At 38.6% G+C, this 18,891-nt stretch overlaps 1 protein-coding gene across 1 annotated transcript in view; it reads right to left on the bottom strand.

Annotated features, from left to right (window-relative positions):
• Positions 1-9,954: 9,954 nt before the first annotated feature.
• KCNH7 (potassium voltage-gated channel, subfamily H (eag-related), member 7) overlaps positions 9,955-18,891 on the bottom strand; it is a 255,356-nt gene continuing 246,419 nt past the window's right edge. Inside the window, exons 14-16 of the mRNA XM_009894613.1 lie at positions 15,817-15,985; positions 12,398-12,590; positions 9,955-11,047 (exon numbers count right to left, since the gene is read on the bottom strand). Of these exons, the coding sequence (XP_009892915.1) occupies positions 10,781-11,047; positions 12,398-12,590; positions 15,817-15,985 (629 nt within the window). The 3' untranslated portion in view covers positions 9,955-10,780. The remainder of the gene's footprint in view (positions 11,048-12,397; positions 12,591-15,816; positions 15,986-18,891) is intronic.

Raw genomic sequence — 18,891 nt, 5'->3', positions numbered from 1 at the left:
CGAGCTGGGTGGCGACTGGAGGGGAGAGTTCCGGCCGCCCCTCTCTGCCCGCGCACACGGGCAGGCTGGGCTGTGGGGGAGGGGAGCGAAGGAAAGGGTTTCCTCCCGGCGATAGCTGCGGAAAAGGAGCGCTCACCCGGCGGTGTCGGAGGGGAGGCGGGCGGTTGGGCGACTCTACGCCGTCTGCGGGCCCCGGGCCGGTGGGCAGAGCAGGCGCCGTGCGCTGAATAGACCCAACACAGAAGGAGTTGGGGTCCTCTGGGGGACTGGTGTCGCTGCTTATCTACTGCCGGATCCTAGAGTACAGTTTTGAGGTGGTTATTGACCTTATGCAAAAAAAGCGGCATCTTGTTTGATGTTTCTTGTGCCCAGTGGGGCGCTGCAGTAGTCACAGACAGTACACTACCGTTTGTAAAAATTCCGTTCTAGGACAGATTGCTACTACAGCAGGAAACACTGGTAGTAGTCATTAGAAAATGCGAAGCACTTTAAAACAGCTACAGCACAAAGAGAAACATGTAAGAATTGGATGCTCTTTGCGTTATGTGTCCTTGAGCAAAAGGAAAGCTGCTCAAATACATTTAGTTGCTGCATAAGACGTGAAAATATTTTTCTTAATTGTTTAGCTACTCGGTGTCAATACAGTTTCTGTGGAGGCTCGTTGCTTAGTTCTCTTGGCACTGGTGTTCGGTAGCTTCCATATTACTTAAGCAAACCGGACCTTTGTATGCTTCTCTGTCATTGTTAGTTAAAATTAAATATTTAAATATTGATACTGTGTATTTGGGGATCCTGAAGTCTAGTATGTTCCTTTGAAATTGCCTTGTAGTGCTATAGCTGAAAATTATTCTTGTTACAAAACTGCCACAGATGACAACTAGTGATGGCGATGGCTTGTCTGGCTTTGCTTCTTCCAGGGCTATAGATCTGAGTCTGCTTCTGCAATATAACAGATACTTTTTTATATGTGATCTGCAGGAGCCATTTGCACCTGAGCTAAGGAGTAACACTGGCAACTTAGAACAAAAAAAGATGCCTCTTTTCACAAAGGCCTGCTGATCTGGCTAGTTCACTGTAGTGTTTATATTTACAAGGCCTTGAGTTTTGTGTTCTGTCACTTCTTGATGTTTGCTGTAATTCTGATGTTGCTCTCAGGTGATTGTGTGGCATGACAAGCCTTGTGTTATTGTGTCTGGAAAACTTCAACTGTGTAATTGTATTTTATTTTTCTCAGTCACTTAAGTGCTTGGATAAAACATCCCATGTTTAAATATAGGTAAATAAAGCTTTACTTTGCTATTATAAGTAAGGGCAACATATCAGCACAGTAAAATCTGTGAGCTGCTCATAAAATTGTAGCTTTTTGATAATCCAAGCCAGTACAAATTGTACGTGGTCCAGCCTGAAGAACGGAACCCCTGCCATGTGTTGTGGTACCTGCATAAAAGGAAAGTACTATGAAATCCTGGCATAGATATGTGGGAGAATTTTTAGAGATCAATGGTCACCCTGTGAGCACCCCAAGCACTGAGAACTTGTTGATGACAATGTAGGCTTCAAAGAATGTGGAAGGTCAAATTGTGTTTTGTGAATGTCTGAGTTCTGTGAAGGGAGGAAAGAACTCTTGCTGAATGTACCGATAAGCAGGATTTTTGAGTAAAAGATAGAAGTAGATAACTATGCGAGTGAACAGCTGGGGCTAGCCAATCATATAGTAGAGATGCTTGTTTGAACTATGCGTGTAACCAGTGATTGCTTGAGTGTTGCGTGGCGCTGGAGAAAGTTGTCTATATTAGCTGAGCTATCTGTGCAATAAAGTGGCATTTACCCTGATCGTATTGGTCATGGTGTATCTGTCCGTGCTTCCGCGTCAACATAGATAAGTGACTGAATCAACCGCTTAGCACTGAAAAGGACAGACTGATCCAACAGCAAATGCAAGGAAAATTAGATGATTAAAACTTAATGTTCAGAACTGCATTTTTCTTTAAATTTTATTAGTGTATCTAAAATACTGACAACAGTATCCTGCAAACAATATCACTAGTGCCCATAAGGTTTAAAAACAAAACCACCTTCACACCCCCAAAGTGAAAAAAAACCCTGAGAACCATAACAGTAACTTCTATTTTTTTCTTTGACTGCATTACCAAGGAAGCTTTCTAAGACATGTTGAGAGCACTGAGAGCGGTGCTGAGAAGGACTTGGGGGTGTTGGTGGATGAGAAGCTCAACATGAGCCGTCAATGTGTGCTCGCAGCCTGGAAAGCCAACCGTATCCTGGGCGACTTCAAAAGAAGCACGGCCAGCGAGTCAAGGGAGGTGATTCTCCTCCTCTACTCCACTCTGGTGAGACCCCACCTGGAGTACTGGGTCCAGCTTTGGGGCCCCCAAGATAAGAAGGACGTGGACCTGTTGGAGTGAGTCCAGAGGAGGGCCATGAAGATGACTAGAGGGCTGGAGCACCTCTGCTATGAGGACAGGCTGAGAGAGTTGGGGTTGTTCAGCCTGGGGAAGAGAAGATTCTGGGGAGACCTTATGGCAGCCTTCCAGTACTTAAAGGGGGCTCACAAGAAAGTTGGAGAGGGACTTTTTACAAGGGCATGTAGTGATAACATAACGGGTAATAGGTTCAAACTGGAAGAGGGAAGATTTCGGTTAGATATTAGGAAGACTTTGAGGGTTGTAAGGCACTGGAACAGGTTGCCCAGAGAGGTTGTTGAGGCCCCATCCCTGGAGGTGTTTAAGGCCAGGCTGGATGTGGCGTTGGGCAACCTGGTCTAGTTGGAGGTGTCCCTGCCCATGGCAGGGGGGTTGGAACTCGATGATCTTTAATGTCCCTTCCGACTCTAACCATTCTATGATTCTATGTGGAACTGTTTTGGGGTTACACTATTCTGTTTTTTCAGCAAGTGTTTTCAAAACTCCTTTAAATGGAGGTTGTTTAATAATCAGTTGTAGGACTGAGTCTGAAATTGATTTTTTTTTTTTCAAATAAACAGTGCAGCACACAATTCTTAAACACACATAAAGTAAATTTTTGTTGTAAAATTGAAGTATTTCAAGGCTATCGAGGTGAAGATACTGATTTGTTTTTTCTTGCTGAAGTATTGCAGTTATAGATGCCTTGAATGCCAGTGGCAATGGGACAGCCAGTGCCAGGAGTGGTACCAAATATGTCTCGTGGTGCACACTCTGGATGTTCTGCACATGCTGGTCCTTACTGTGCTGCTGCTGACCCCATGTTGACTCACTGCTCTAGCTGGATGGGTAAGATAATATAAAGAATATATAATCAGCTGTGAAAACAACCCCTTGTAAAGTTTTGTTTCATGCTATTTTTCTTCAGTAGATATACCTTAGGATAATGTTCCCAGTGATAATTGTTCCTCTTCAGGTAAAATATACAGTGTTCAACAGTAATTATAATTATAGTTGACATTAGAGTTTACAGTACTACAGACTTGATAGACATGTTGCTGTTTAATAAGATGAAATGAATCAAAATATGTTGGCAGTTCACGTTCAGATTCTCACTGCCATCTTGAAATAGTGTTTCTTCTTTAGGTTCTCTGTACCTTATTGTACATGATAGTGCTGTTATTCTGTATGCGGATAACAGAACCTTAAAAGCCAGTCATGAAACTTTGGAGACTAGGATTTGGATTGACTTTATTCCATACTGCATATGGAGTTTGGCTAGAAAAGTATAATACAGACATAAAACTTCCCAGGTTAGCAGCCCAAGGAACTGGAGTCTCCAGAATGTTTGGTATGTGTTTTGTCAGGTGTTTCTTCTGGCATGAGGTCCTAAATCTGACATTTATGTTCTTTAGGATCATACAATTTTTGGAGTGGTGGATGGGCTCATAAACGCCCATAGACTAAATCTGTTTTTTGTAGATGGGATGTGGTGGCTTTGAAAAATTACATGGCTTTTTTAAAAAGGAAGTACTAAATACTGTAGCTATTTTTATAATGTTGTTAATAGATAGTGATAGGAGTTGTTGTGTTCCAAGAGTCTGTGTTAACAGTCATATGACTTACAGATGGTAATATGATCACTGCAATGTCACAAGTTAAAAGGAGTAATAATCAGGGAATTCAGCAGTTCAGACCAGTGGAAGGTGACAAGGATTCACAGAGGTCATGTGTGCAGCCCTGCAGCTCATGAGATGGTTCTGGCTTCTGTGGTGCTGACATACACCTTCTCAAGAATGTGGATTTGCAGAAGCAATGTATTGGAAGATCTCCAGTTAGAGGTGAGTGACCTTCTTTTTTAGATTTGAGTGGCTTCTTTTTTTCTTGTATTTTAAATTGCATAGGCTCTGGACCTCAGTGCGTCTATTTCCGCTTAACATCCCCGCGCTAGGTGAATAACAAGAGGAGATTGGATGGGTAAAAGGAAAAGCATCTATTAATTATTTTGAAGTGGAAAATGTTAACAAGTTGGATACTAAGTATTGAAAACAAAGGTGTCATAATTTTAATGAACTTGCTGATTATCTCCACATGTAAATTCTACATTAGAAAAACCTATGACAGTTTTTTTGAATATGTTCAGTGGATGTTTAATTACCTGTTTACCTGCTCACTGCCATTGATATACTTTAAGCATATCAATCTGTGCCTTCATTCATGTTAAGCTGATCACCAGCAGTATGAGCATTAGAAATCAGAGTTCCCATTTGACACGGCTTTTTGAAGGGATTTTTTTTTTTTTTTAATTTGTACATGTATAATTCCAGACAAGTAAGCTTCTGTGTTAAACTCAAGAGCTTAATGAAAAGGAAAAGCTTATGGTCATACATAACAGGCCGTGTCTTATAAATGGGTAGCTTGCTTACTCAAGTAAAGCACCAGATACCCTAAATGCTATATGCATTTTTTTCATTAGTAGTGGCATACTGTCTCAGATGGCACGCTCCAAAAAATTCTGCTGGTTTAGAGAAACTAGATCAGTGGACTCCATTAAAAAACCAAAATGTTCTAGATAAGACTTTCTTACTGCTCCAGCTTCGTGCAAAACAGTGGTGTTTTCATGAGGCAAACTCAGATAATACTATTTGAATACAGCTGGAATGACCTTCAGCTGATTGTTTTTTTATCCCACCTAGGGCTTTTACCCAAGGAGATCTGTGGGTGTGGTATTCTTTTTGTTTATTTGGTTGGTTTTTGTTCTGTCTGGTGGTTTTGTTTGTTTGTTTTCTTTTTTTATTTTATTTTTTTTTCTTTTTAAGAGCTCAGTTTATTTGAGAAGCTTTTGGTGGCTTTTCATCTGGATCAGTAAAATCACTCGCTGAAGAGGTCTTGCATGGTAAACCCATTCCATGGTTCATTGTGGATTCTCTAAAATAAAATGATTCAAGCAACACAAGTGTCTGGCTCGAAGAGGGATATTTACACAGCACTTTTGATCAAAATATTCTGTGAAAATATTGGCCTCAATGGATAACAGTTGTCAGCTTTGTTACCCAGATTTTGTAACTAGAAGTCATCTTAGATTTTTGAATTCCTCAGTTGGTGTAGTTAGGGGGGTAGACATGGATATAACTTCCCGTTCTACTTGAGGGATGGGAGTCAATATGATACATGGAGATTGCAGTGTGCACAGTATTTTCTGAAAAGGTCTAATTTTGTGTGTCTATTCTGTGTGCCTCAAGCCAGTGAGTGGTGTCCTGTGTAATTCTGTGCTTTTATGTTTATTCCCATGGTGTCGTGAGTATACTAAATATAATTACTTCTTTTTTTTGTTCTGTGTTTTTCATTCAAGCTTTTTGGATCTCTCTTAGTGGTGTTTGCATTATAGTAACTAAATTCAAGTCAGTCACAAAGGAAATGTTCACATCCTGTTTATTTGTGCATGTTTAGATTTCTTGCAAATAAGTCTTTGCGGTGATATAAAATACTGAATATACGTGCAGTGTACAAGTGCTTTTATTTGTACAGTAAACAATTTTCCAGGAGATCTTTTCTGAAAGCTAAATAATAACTTGCATTAACTGCATTGTACAAAAACCTGTTATACAAACAGGATTTGCTACAGCTCATAGTAATGAAGTATTTATCTAGATTAAGTTTTCAAAACTTTCTTTGTATTTCCAACTTTACAATATCATAAAGTTTCAGTATAGAAAATGTAAATAATGCATAAAAGGGGCAAATGCCTCCTGTGGGAGGCTTTAATTTGGTCCATCTAATTTCCATTCCAAAGAGAATAGCCATGTTCTGCATTCATTAATAATCAAAGAACTTCCCAAGTGGGCATTAAAACCCCCCCAAGTATCTAGATGAAGAAAAATGTTTTTACATTAATAATGCAGTTCTATCTACTACTTGTACATAGAGGTACAGTGAGAAAAAGTAAGCTTGCCCTAGTGATGCGATTCCTTCATGCCATTCGAAGCTCTGGGACATGTTCTTTTAGTATCATTGATAAAACTTGGTGTTGCCTTGATTTTCATATGTGATTTATTCTGTAGAGCTTGTTTATTTTTCTCCCATTAAGCTATTTGCTGTTTCATTTCTAACAGACTCTTTTTCAAGTCTGGAAAAAAATCATGTGTCGAGTAGATGTAGTATGTAAGTGATACTGGGAATGCTGTATGATTTAAGAACATATCATTCCTCATAAAACTGAAGAAAATTTTAGGTTCGGAGTAAGTGTGTTTTTGTGGAGAAAAATTCTTAGGTTTTCTTTAATAAAGTCAATTTTTGTACTATCTCAGTGATACTGAAAATGCCACTATACTATTGATGCCACAGAAACATTTTAGAAACATCCAAAAGCCAATTTCTGGGTCTGCAGAAGTATTGTTAAAAATAGTAAGCTATTGCTGTGTTTAAGACTGAACTCAGTATATAGGGGGAGAAAATTCTGTGTGTGAATAGAGAGCAAGCCTGTAGATGAATGGAGAGGAGATGTCCACTAGACCCAATTCCCAATCTGATGAAGAATGCGGTAGCATGTAACTACTGGCTCATATTTTTATTTAAGCCAATGAACGATGAGTCCAACCCTAAATACTAGCACCTGTTCACAGTGTAACAGTATTTAACAGAAGAGTATAGAAACATCATGGCTTCTCATCTGCAGATGTGGCATAACATGCAGCTTTCATTCAAGGAATCATGCCTTCCGCTACGCTGCTGTTCTAATAGTGTCCAGGCTGGCTCAGCAGCTCTCAAATGGGAGGGGACACAATTCATCTGTGGGCAAAACTCAAGTTGCTTCACCTAAGCAGGCAGCCAGAGGCCATGCGAAGGAATGCTTTTCAGCTGTTTGGATGTTACTTAAAATGTTGGTGAGTTCCACAGAAGCTCTGATGGGTCACCTGCGCTCACCAGAGAGAGGAGATTGCCAGGACACAATCTGCAGCAGGAAAAGGGTAGACAGGTTCATCCACTGCAATATGGGAGACCAGAAAACCTGTGTTCTCTGAGTGTACAGAGTAGGAACATAAAAGGAGAGGAAGGCACGCAATTGATCACATGCTTCCTGGAAACAGCAGTTAGGGCACACGCAAATGGTGCTGGTTGCTGCACAGCTTAAATATTGAAAAGCATCACAATCTATCATTTGCTTGAAACATTGAACTAGAACCACAGCAGGTGGAAGCTAATGAACTTCATGAAGAGCTCTGCTGATTTGTACTGGCTCACCCCTCACATTTTGAGTGATTGTCCCAATTGCTTTGATACTTCAGCTACATTAGCTGTTCTTGAATTTCCAGGATACTTCTCTGTATCTACAGCTTATAATTTGTACATATTTTTAGCCACAGGTTTTAAATGTAATACCCAAGATGAGTGTTCCTAAGCTCAAGCAAGCCCAAAACATGTCCTAAAGTCCTGAAAGCCTCTATGGATATGTTACAGATGTGTATTGTGATGTGTGGGTACGCAACCCTTACGTTATTCCCAGCTTGATTTGGATAACACAGACCCATTTCTATCAAGTCAGAAACAAGACTGGCCATAAAGGGAACCCTGCCCCCCCAAAACCCAAGACCAAAACGAAGAGAAAGAATGTTTGCTGTATAGAAAATGAACACATTTCCAAAACCCATTGTTTGTACCTGTCTCTAGAAGAAACAAGCTTGAAGCAGTGGGTCTTCATGTGCTTCACTGCACCTCAACAAGAAAAGATATCTGCAAAGGCAGATCTTTCTTTGTCAGGGAAAGGGCAGCTAGAGTATTGCCAACCAAGTTGTCATCTTTCACGTTGTGTTTCTTCATTCCTTGGCAGATGTCTAGGGAGCTTAGAATCTCCATAACTTTGCAGAATCTCCCTCAGTTGCCCCTGTTTGAGATTTTTCTTCTTGATAAATACAGACAAAGAGAAGGGAAGGAACAAAGCCTCTTTGAGCCAAGAAAAGGAGTAGAGGATGGAGCTTTTCCTTCACTTGGACTAATTGAAATAGTTGTCGCTTTTCCTCTTCCCCAATGCTCCTTCCGCAGTCCACCTGGTTTGCTCAGTCTCTTTGCATTAATGTGAAATACCAAGTGATGAAAGGCATTTCGTAAAGCAATGCTCATGCATTATACTTTTTTCATTCATTTTATTTTTAATTTATACCAGACCTTTTAAAATGTAGCATAAGCACAAATACTTTTTTAGAAAATGTGCTAGCTCGTTCTTTGTAACAGACATTAATATTAGTTACTAGACTGAGATAGAGCAGAATTTGTTAACATTTGCTATTAAAAAAAAAATAAAAGCAGAAGCTATTTCCCTTTGTTATTCACCGCTCCTGTTTCAATGGAGTGTGTGCAGGCAGTGACTCTGACTGGCCCAATGTTGCTGTCACCTAGGATCTGATCCTGAAGGCACTAAGCAGTGCAGACCTCCCGTCGTTGTGACAGAAGTAAGAGCAGTCAGCTCGTTGTAGCATTTGGACCTTTCAACTATCATCAGTAGCATCAGACAGGAGAAAATTTGATCTCGTATGGAAGGGTTGGTTTGTCTTTTCACTTACAAAGGTATACAGTTAATTCATTTTTGTATCTTTATATGCAAAGGTAAAGCAGAGCCGTGCTCAGCAGCTCAAGACTTGTGCTAATTGTAAATGAGACAAGATTCAGCCACCTTGGATTTCTCTGCTGGCTGTGGATGACTACAAGTGTCACGTGTCATTCTGACCCCACCATACAAAATATGTACCTATTAATGTGAGGGTCGACCACTATTGCGTTACTCTGTAGCGCTGGTTTAGAACAGAAGGCTTAATTTGGTTTTAGTTAAAATTTAACTGCTCCCTCACTAACTGAGTTACGTGCTTTTCTGAAACCAGTTCTCTTCCTAGAGCATTTCATATTAAAGCTTTCAGATTAGAAAATAATGTGAACATTTAAAAATATTTAAAAACAGTAATAAAAAGGTCAATTCCTTCTAAAATAAACACAACATTTGAAGCAGAATAATATTTTAATAAAATTAAATCTAAGTATTCACAAAGCATTATGCACATACAGTACATACTGTATTTAAAGCCTACGGACCTTAAATTATTTTATTCTAATGTAGTCAGCTTTGGACACAAGCTAAGCTTACTCGTTCTGTAATAAGAAAGTTTACAATTGTTCCTGAAGGTGATTTTACATATATACATATATATATATATAGCTTTATATCTATACTCCTACATGTAAGTGTAGGTATATACACACACTTATGTGTATGTGTGTATATAAATATATACACACATACATACACACATATGTACATATATGAAATACACACATGCGCACATACAGGAATGCGTGCACGGTGTATGAGTGTGTCCACATACATATATACCCTATCTAGGATCATTGGAGAGGGGCCAGTCAGTAAAAACAGATAACTGCAAACAACCCTAAGAATTATAAAACAAAAATGTGTAAAGTATTTTTTAATTAAACAGATTGTTAATAATTTGTATTGAACAAAAGGAACACAGTCTTCTCTATTATATAGAAATTAGATTTATTGCATTTGATTATGTTTGTGTGACAGATGAAGAGTACCTGCCTGCTCATGACAGCTAACTTCTGTGATGCATTTTTTTTTAAAAAAACCAAACATAGTGGAAACAAATCATTCAATTAATGCAGCTTTGTGGGTGTGGCCTATGGCGATACTTTTTAGCATGTGGCAGAGTTTTCCTGTCTGTTAAAATACTGCCCTACTTCAATTGATTTGGAAGGAGGCTGATTTTCTCTGTCCTAATTGTTTCAAACCCAGAAGTCTCGGTTACCTTATTCTTTCTCTAGATTCAGAATCATTCTGATTTATTATAAAAAGCTCACTACAAGAAAGATAAATCGATTTTCAAAAGTGAGCTAGAAGAAGATTTTGCTTGAATTTTAGCTTGGTCATGTAGGAGTTTTTTCTATGTGAATTATTGTTATTGGTCTCTTATTTGCTTTGAAGACATATTCACAATAAAATACTATTTCCATGACAGCAGTAAATGGTAATCTCCATGCAACGTAAACTGTAATTTGAGAACATGCATGTTATTTAAAAAAAAATAAAAATATAAGGTGCCTTGAGAATGCTGGCAGTTTTACATTTGGAACATACAGTTAGTGTGTGTGTGTATATATATATATTTACATCAGAACTGCTCAACTTTACCTTACAAGCTTCAGATTTAGGAAAATATACAGTACTTTTGCATATAATTGTATATTCCTTGTAGCCCCTGAGTCAAGTATAGAGGATTTAAATTAAAAAAAAAGGAAAAACAGCCATTAAAAGCACTTACATTTTTATGTGAAGTAATAGTATAAAAGTATTATTTCCCAGGAAGACCAGGATCAGAAACATGCCTATGAAGACTCAAGATTCCTACAGTGCTTAGTGAAGATTCTGGCAAGGAAGGGTGCCTAATTGGCTGGAGATAAGTTTTACAATGCTGTGGGGGACACTCTGCAGACTGCTCACGTTCTTGCTCTAAAAAAGAAGCCAGGTTGTCTTCTGAGGCTGTGTTAAGATGCACTCCGCTTGAGAGGGATTCTTTGGATTTAAGTTTTGATTTTTCAAGGTCTAGAAATTCAGGACACTGGAAGGGAGGAGAAGAAACAAGATGGTAATAATTAAATCGGTCTTTTCCAGGCTCTTGTTCTGCTCAAAATTAGTACATTCAGATGGTTGCTGGAAAACCATGTTTGAAAATTAAGCAGTGTACTGAAATTTTATGTGGTACTGCCTTCGATTTAATGTAATTGAATGCAATTCTATTGATTAATTGTAGAAGCCTGGATATCTTGTCCCCTCTTCAGACTTGCACATGTGACATCAAAATACTCATATGAACAGCTCTTTCTGAAGGACTGAATAATCTTGAGACCTGACCTAAGAGTATGGGTTTCAACATTCTTGAATTTGCAGTTTTGTTTCAGAACATAACTCTGGAATTGCATCATTCCGAACATTGTAACCATTTGGATTCCAGTCTCAGCACTCAGTTCATCTTCACTTTCAAACTTGTAAATCATGTGAAGTGTGGCTATATTTCTGTTCAGGCAGTGATATGTCTATATTTTTTGTGCAGGTATATGCACAGTGGGTTTACGCTTCTGAAAACTTTTGCTGCACATTTACTGCCCTCATAATCTTTATGCTTGCGAACTGATGCTTTCTGAATGTGGTGGACACCGTGCCCGTATGCGTTCCAGCATACGTACGAGGAACCTGACACAGCCAGGCATGCTGGATTTACTAATCGTATGCTACATGACTGATTTGGGATTCCTAGACATGCAGCAGCCTGTTTGGAAATAATACGCTACATTTCTGCTCAAGCTGTTAAACTCCAGAAATCCCAAACAAATTTGAAAATCAGCAGATGTTGCCCAAACAGAACTGGGGTGGAAAACATGTATTGGGAAACGCAGGTATGTCACAGCTCTGTATGTTTGTATTTCCACCAGTAGCAAGGGACTGGACATAAGAATGGTTTTAGCCTCTCCCACTTCCATATGTGTATACCCATCGTGCGGCATCAGCTGGACTTCTTTGGCCTGTACCTTGAAGAAAACATAGTCCTGGTGTTTCTCAAGACTTCATGAATGGGACCTATGGCAGATGCACGCATGCAGGCAGGTCTGATGCTTGGAAAGTGGTTTGCAGCTGTGTCTAGTATTTGTCAGTTCTGCTAACTTTTGTGAAGAGCATGATAATAAAGTAAATCAGTCTGATTAGACGATCATTGTATGAATCTCTACAACCCTCATAGATAACATGGCCTCTGAAACCATGGTATCTAGGCCCACTGTAGAGTTGCTAGGTCAAAATAGTAATTTCATGTTCCTCTAATAAGTGAACAAGCACCTAGATTGGTGCGTGTTCCTTCCATCACAAGCTAAAAAGATTAGCAAACCTATTTCGATCTTATTGGACACATACATACCTGAGATGAAGGACTGAAACTTCTGTCTGTTTTAATTGATGCTGCAGGCTGAAGCTTTTGTATCACCCGGATTGCTGGCTGTTGGTACTCTGCACCTGCAGTCACCATGCTATAGGCAGGTGGAATGAGCGTTGACTGCCTTTGCAGAAGCTGCAGGATGGTTTGGATATCAGCAGTCATTTGGGATTCAAGCCTGGAAAAGTAACACAAAGAGAGTTAACTGGTTAGGAATAGGTATATTTTAACATGCTGGCTACAGATACATTGAAGAGGGATCTGCATCTTATTAATAAAGCAAACTATTGCTTGTTATGACATGACCATGTCTTAAATAGGAAAGAACAGAAGAGGGAGTACTGAGCCCTTCCAAAGCTTGCTGGCTCTCCCTTTCCTTCACAGAACAGATCTGTATGCTTGTTTGATCTTTTTGCTACATTAAGAATGAGTTCATTACTGTCCCTTATGTTTGCAACAAAAAGTAACACAGGGAACCAGGTCTTTGTTTGAAATTAACTGGAATAAATGTACTCTCTTCATTGTAACTAAATTGATATGTACTGTTTGAGGATGGGACACTATTTCTGATACATCTGACAATTAATTTTGACATTCCCAATGCTAATACAATGCACCGAAATAGGCAGAAAACCACATTTGTGTTTTTCCACAGTTAGAAAATGAAAGATGATTTCAAGATCATTAAAAAACACAACCGCCCAAGTCTCCTTACTCTGAGAATTTATTCAGACTTATTCAGGCCTCAGAATTAAAGTCAACATTTCTGCTGTTCAAATTTAGTAACCCTTTTCCTTTTTTCCCTTTTCATATATTTGTATATGACTTCTGAAACACTTGAGCTGCTTATGTTGTTCAAACTCACAATTCCATAGCATTGAAATGATTTTCAAATGGTCTTGCCAAGATCCGTGACAAACTCAGCAATAAGTAATGCCTGTGGTGCCTCCCCAGCTGCTGGAAGGCTACGGAACGTGCTATCACAGACTGTAATACAGATATACAGCCTTCTCTATTGCAACTTTTCTGACAGAGTAAATAAATCTTTGTCAGCAGCCTTTAATGTTGTGAGTGTTACTACTTGGGCTCCCTACAACAGCAGAATTGATCCTACGCTGTCAGATTTTTGCTTTCACCAGGTGCTTCACTGATATAATTTTTTATCGTATTGGTGTGGTCTATTGCCTGTGTAATTTACTTATAAAAGTATCCATGAAATTAATCTGACAGGTATGCCCAAAGTACTTTTAGGATGCTGTTTCTTCCTTTATTGGGAGAAGCTGGTTTTGTGGTGTCAGCTCTTATAAAGAAAGCCCCAAACCCGGACGTTACAGCCAATCATGCCCTACTTGCCCTCTTGTTCAGCTCCCTTGGGTTCTTTGCTACTTGCAAATGTGCTGATCTCACCAGCATGGTGCTGATGCCACCATCCCGAGAGCTTCCATGTGCTAACCTGGGCTTTAACATCTCTGTGAATAAGAGATTTAGTATTGGAGGATTTATATCAACAATTGGCCTGGAATTAACTCTCAAATTGCTCCCTTCTTACTTTGTTAGCACTTAATGAGACTTTCCTGGTACTTTAAATCAAAGAGTACCTCTGGTAATCTTTACTCATCATTATTGCAAATATAACTTCTCTCTCCTTTTCCAAAATCTAAAACTCCATATTATGCCACCCAAGGATGAACAAACAGGAGAACCTTAGATGCTTGGCCCAGTCTCCATGAAATTCCAATTGCTTAAGAAGGAGAAACAGAGATAGCTCTAGGGACATATTCCTCGTACAGTGACTTTCCAGCCTTCTATATCCATTTAGTAACTTGAGTGTAATGCCAAGCCTGTAACTTGGCATGGAAAAGTTCAGGAAGAAGCGAACATGCTTTTTAGTCCAGCAGGTCAGATCTGATATAAGTAGGAAAAAATATTGTCTGTTACATTCATAGAAGTCCCAGCAAGGCCCAAAATCCTGGAAGCAGGAAAAGCTTTAAAAACATGAGAAGAGCTAAAGAATAAAATGATTTAATAAAATCCATAAGAATTTATATCTTAATTTATCAGCAACCATGATATTTTTTCACTCAAGAAAATACTGAGAACTTGCATGACAATTTGATAAAACTGTGGGTAAAATTGAGATATAACTTCAGTTTCAAGAGCTTAAGATTTCAGGGGAAAAAAAGTAACCCAAAGACCACACGCTGTTGATATGGAACATGCAGTTTAGTTATGTGACATTTACAGTTACTTAGATTACTTGACTTTACTGCAATTAGAAATTACAATTTAGGCTTACATGTTAAAAATGTCTTGTTAATGTCCTATATAGTATTCAGAAATGAAAAATACTACGGTTTGATTGGCTTACGGTAGATGAAGGAAGCAATATGCAGTTAACCTGGCTTTAAACTGATTGCTAAAATATACAGCACAGAATGCCAGCGAAGAGCTACTAAAGTATAATTAAGGCTGAGTGCGTGTCATAGTATTTGTCATGGAAAAATATTGAAAGTAATGGAAAAGCCACAGTCCTGAGCATAGGGCAATTTAAAATTAAGTGAAATTACATGGTAAATTATAGTGTAGGATGGATCAAAATTCTGTAACCATATTTTTAAGATGCTATAAGCTATGTTGCTTAGCTGCCAGCAGAGAGTAGTATATCAGAGAGCAAAAGAGAGAAGGAAGAGACATTTTATTAAGCAAAAGTAGTAATGGATTCTGACAAAGAAAGCATCTGCTTTCTGTTGTAACAGCTATAAGTATTTTGCCTTAGCATATTCCCATGTCCTACTTACAGAGATGGTGGCAAAATGTAAGTTAATGCATCAAAAAGGGAATTTGTCTGCAATACTTTTTGAAAGGAAGGCAGCTGGCTTACTTTGGGTTTCCAGGAAAGAAAAAGTACTTCAGATCTTGAAGATACTGAAAATTGCTATTTTGTGGACATGTAAATATCTAGGAAAAGCATTCTGAAATTTAAATTTAACAAGTTTAGGTGCCTCAGTACAGTTTCTTGGTTAAAAAGCTGGTCTCCTAAACGGTAAATTGAGGAGGAAGGCACTTCTGCAAGGCAATTCAGCAGAGCTAATGTGGGTACCTAGAGGTAAGTGACATGAATAGCCTGGCAATGAATTAAAAATTTTGTACCCAGCATTCCCAGAATAGTTTTTTCCAAGAATTTGAAGGCTGAACTTAGGTGATATTCAGGCTACTCAGAATACATATAGACAACGAAGTGATATTCCCATCAGGCATATTTTTGTACTTTTGAGCTTCTGAAAATCTGAATGCTTTTGTAAACTTCCTGCACAAATTCATTCCTCCTGTAGCAGCATTAATATCAGTTGTATTATGTACTCCTTCACACATATGTTTATTTCTGGTCATATCTCTGTGTTTACCTGTTGAGTTGCTCTTGAAGTAAATCTAACCGATTCTCCACTTCCCCATATATAAAGTCACTTTCAGTTTCACAGATCCCCCATGTAACATGGGGTAATGCTGACTGAATCGGGGAGTCCTGGTACTCCTGCATGTTCTCCTGCTCCCAGTTTCTTTTATCAGTGATATCTGCTGAAAAACAAAACATATAGAAGTGTAGGTTTATATACATGCTGTTAGATAGAGGTTGGCACCCCTCAAGCATCTCACTTACTCATGTTTCTCAAAACCTTGAAAGTCAAATGGATATGTTGGCACGCTGCCTGAACAACTCCCGTTGTTCCTTACTACTATTTAAGGAAAGATAAAAGTGGTCACATCCATGCTAACATTATGAAGCTGTAGATAAACAAGCAGCTTTGTCTAGTCAGCTTCATCAGAGATCTGCCCCTGAATGGTTCCTTTTTCTTTTATTTTCTGTTTATTATTTTGCCAATCAATCCCCAATTTTCTGAAGGTGTTTTTTTAGCAATTCATTATTCATTGAAAATATAAATATTTGCTCTAGCCTAAATGCATTAAATGATATACTTGAATGTCTTTGTGTGTTTCAGAGACCTGGTTAAGACCTCTTCTCTTGCCCTTGAATGTGCTATTGAAGTGTATTTACTGTGTAGCTTTTTGGTGTAAAAGGAGGACTTGCACTAGGCATGCATTACAGTGCGTTGGAATGCCCCCTCTAGAGAAAGCTGCCAGACCTCAGCTAGCTGCCTTTCTTGCCAATAATTGTAATACTGCTTGTCTTAACAAGGTTGGTGAAGTGTAATATGTTTTCTCTGAGACAGAGGCCATTTAATGCAGCTCATACTGCTTGCAAAAGGATACTGGTTATTATTTTCAAAAAGGAAATTGTTTTTCACTGATGTAGCTTTCAGCATCACTAGTCTCCAACCCAGCCCATCGTTGCGTAAAGTATGTCTCAGAGACTCTTACAGTACTGTGGGGTGAAAGATGCCAGTTCATTTGGTTTAATAATTTGTGACTCCTAAAAGAATGAAAAATTCGGTATTGTTGGGTCAGTCAGAGATAACTTTATATTAAATGAAACTTCATGGTAAAGAATTATTTTTTTTCTTTTTCTTTCTTTTTCTCTTTGAATGGTGCATAAAATTTTGGATTAAGATAGAGAAAATAAAGTTATTTCAAGCTAAAAAAAGCCTAGTTACATTATTAGGATCTTACTGCAGAATTTCAGCTATCTTACTGAATTTAGTTACCCTTCTAATCCTTACATCTTGTATATACAATATATAAAGTATTTAGTAATGCTCTTTATATGAGTAATTTATATTTATTTCTTGATCTCCAGCTCTTTGTAAAAAAATGATGGTGACTGCTCCAGGTCTTCCCATGTATATGCTGTGCCCAAATTCACCCTTCTTGTCCCTCCCAGTTCTTGGATGTCTGTGGTCAAACACTGCACTGTACCACCCAAACAGAACTCAGGGACACTCCTTTCTTTAGCTTGGATTTCTGGTTTGAGCTATTTCTCCTTCCTCTTTCAATTTGCTTAATTCACACCTCTGTGGATTTATTAATTAGTTTATATCCTTGGCTGTTTCTCCTGTTCACTAAGCTGGTGAAAGGTTACAAATCATTTATTATGGGATATACTAGTTGCACATATACTTAGCAGATGTAGAATGCAGATCTTGCTGTGAGCTTTGCAGAGCCTACAGGTGACATACTTTTAGGTTGAACAGTGCTTTTTCTACATCTGCACCCCCCCTCCCCCCAAGGCTTTGTAACTTTGAGTGAATCTGTTGTTATGCAAACAGTCAAAAATTGCTCAGTACCACTCAGATTCTCCTCTGCTGTGATAAAAAAAGGCTGTTAAAACTTTAACACCTGCTCAGAACAACTCCCATTAGGGTTGTGTTTGTAATTATTTAACTACATGAAGTTACAGAATGTATTAAAAGTTCTTACTGCGCTGAGGCTGCTGCTTCAACATACAGCTGGACAAAATCCTCGACTGCTTATAAGGCATCAGCCTCTGTTGTACGAGCAGTTGGATTTGAATCCCACATCCCCCAGTAGTCCCTGAATGGTTTGCTCAGAGCTGCTCCTCACACTTCTTTTGGCACTGAATGCTGATAACTCACCATAGGTTACATTCATTTCACACTTGTGAAATTTTTCTAAGCAACCATAGCAGCCAGAGCCATGTTTCAAAGAGAAAAAAACACAGTGTGGGTAATATGTGAAAGGTTTGTCCAAACACTATTAGCTATTCCTTTTCAAACACATCTTTTAGCAGTGTTGCTCTAAGTAAAGAAATTAAATATATATATATATATATATATATCTCCTGCTTAGATTTAGTATTTCAAGTAGCTCTAGCCAGGAAAGGGGGCTCTCACTACATGACTCCAAGTGAAGGAGGAGACTCTCTTATCTTTTTTTATCGGAGAAAGCTGCTTGCTGCATTATCTGATCTTTGGTTAGCAGGTGGTAGTAGGTTTCCTGGAGCTGTAGAAAGTGTTTGAATTTCATGTGACATGACTATAACTGATTTTGTGTACTGGGCAGAAGGAAGAGGAAAGAGATTTCATCTTGGCTACACAAAAACCTGTACAGTTTTTCAGCCACTTAAGCCAACAGAAGGAAAGAGGCAAATGGTGTCACAGAAGCATATAATTTGGTTTTAGCAGGGACACATGGCACAATTTGCAACGTCCAAGGAAGTTGGAAAGCTCTGAGCAATGTGAAGGGAGCAGACTATGGCAAATTCAGGGGTAAAACTTTAAGCTATGGGTGTGGGTGCAATGGATGTTGTAAATCCAATGGACTTTCTTTTAAGCAGTGAATTTCAGCAGTAGAAGCTAAATGTATAGGACATACATTTCACTGCCAGTTAATGTCATGTAAAAACCAAGCTGTTGGTTAATCATTCAATAAAATCACATCTTCTTCAATGCCGTGGATTATCCCAGGGAAATCACAGTTGGTGACAATAAATATTTAGTTTGTGACAAAGCAAATTAATGGGCACTCAAATTATAAAATAAAATTATAAAATAGCAAGTTAATAC

This window comes from Charadrius vociferus, unplaced genomic scaffold, assembly GCF_000708025.1.
Source record: "Charadrius vociferus isolate BGI_N301 unplaced genomic scaffold, ASM70802v2 scaffold161, whole genome shotgun sequence".
NCBI classification, from domain to species: Eukaryota; Metazoa; Chordata; class Aves; order Charadriiformes; family Charadriidae; genus Charadrius; species Charadrius vociferus.
Note: the sequence above shows the minus strand (reverse complement) of the source record. Positions and strands in the feature narration are given on the sequence as shown.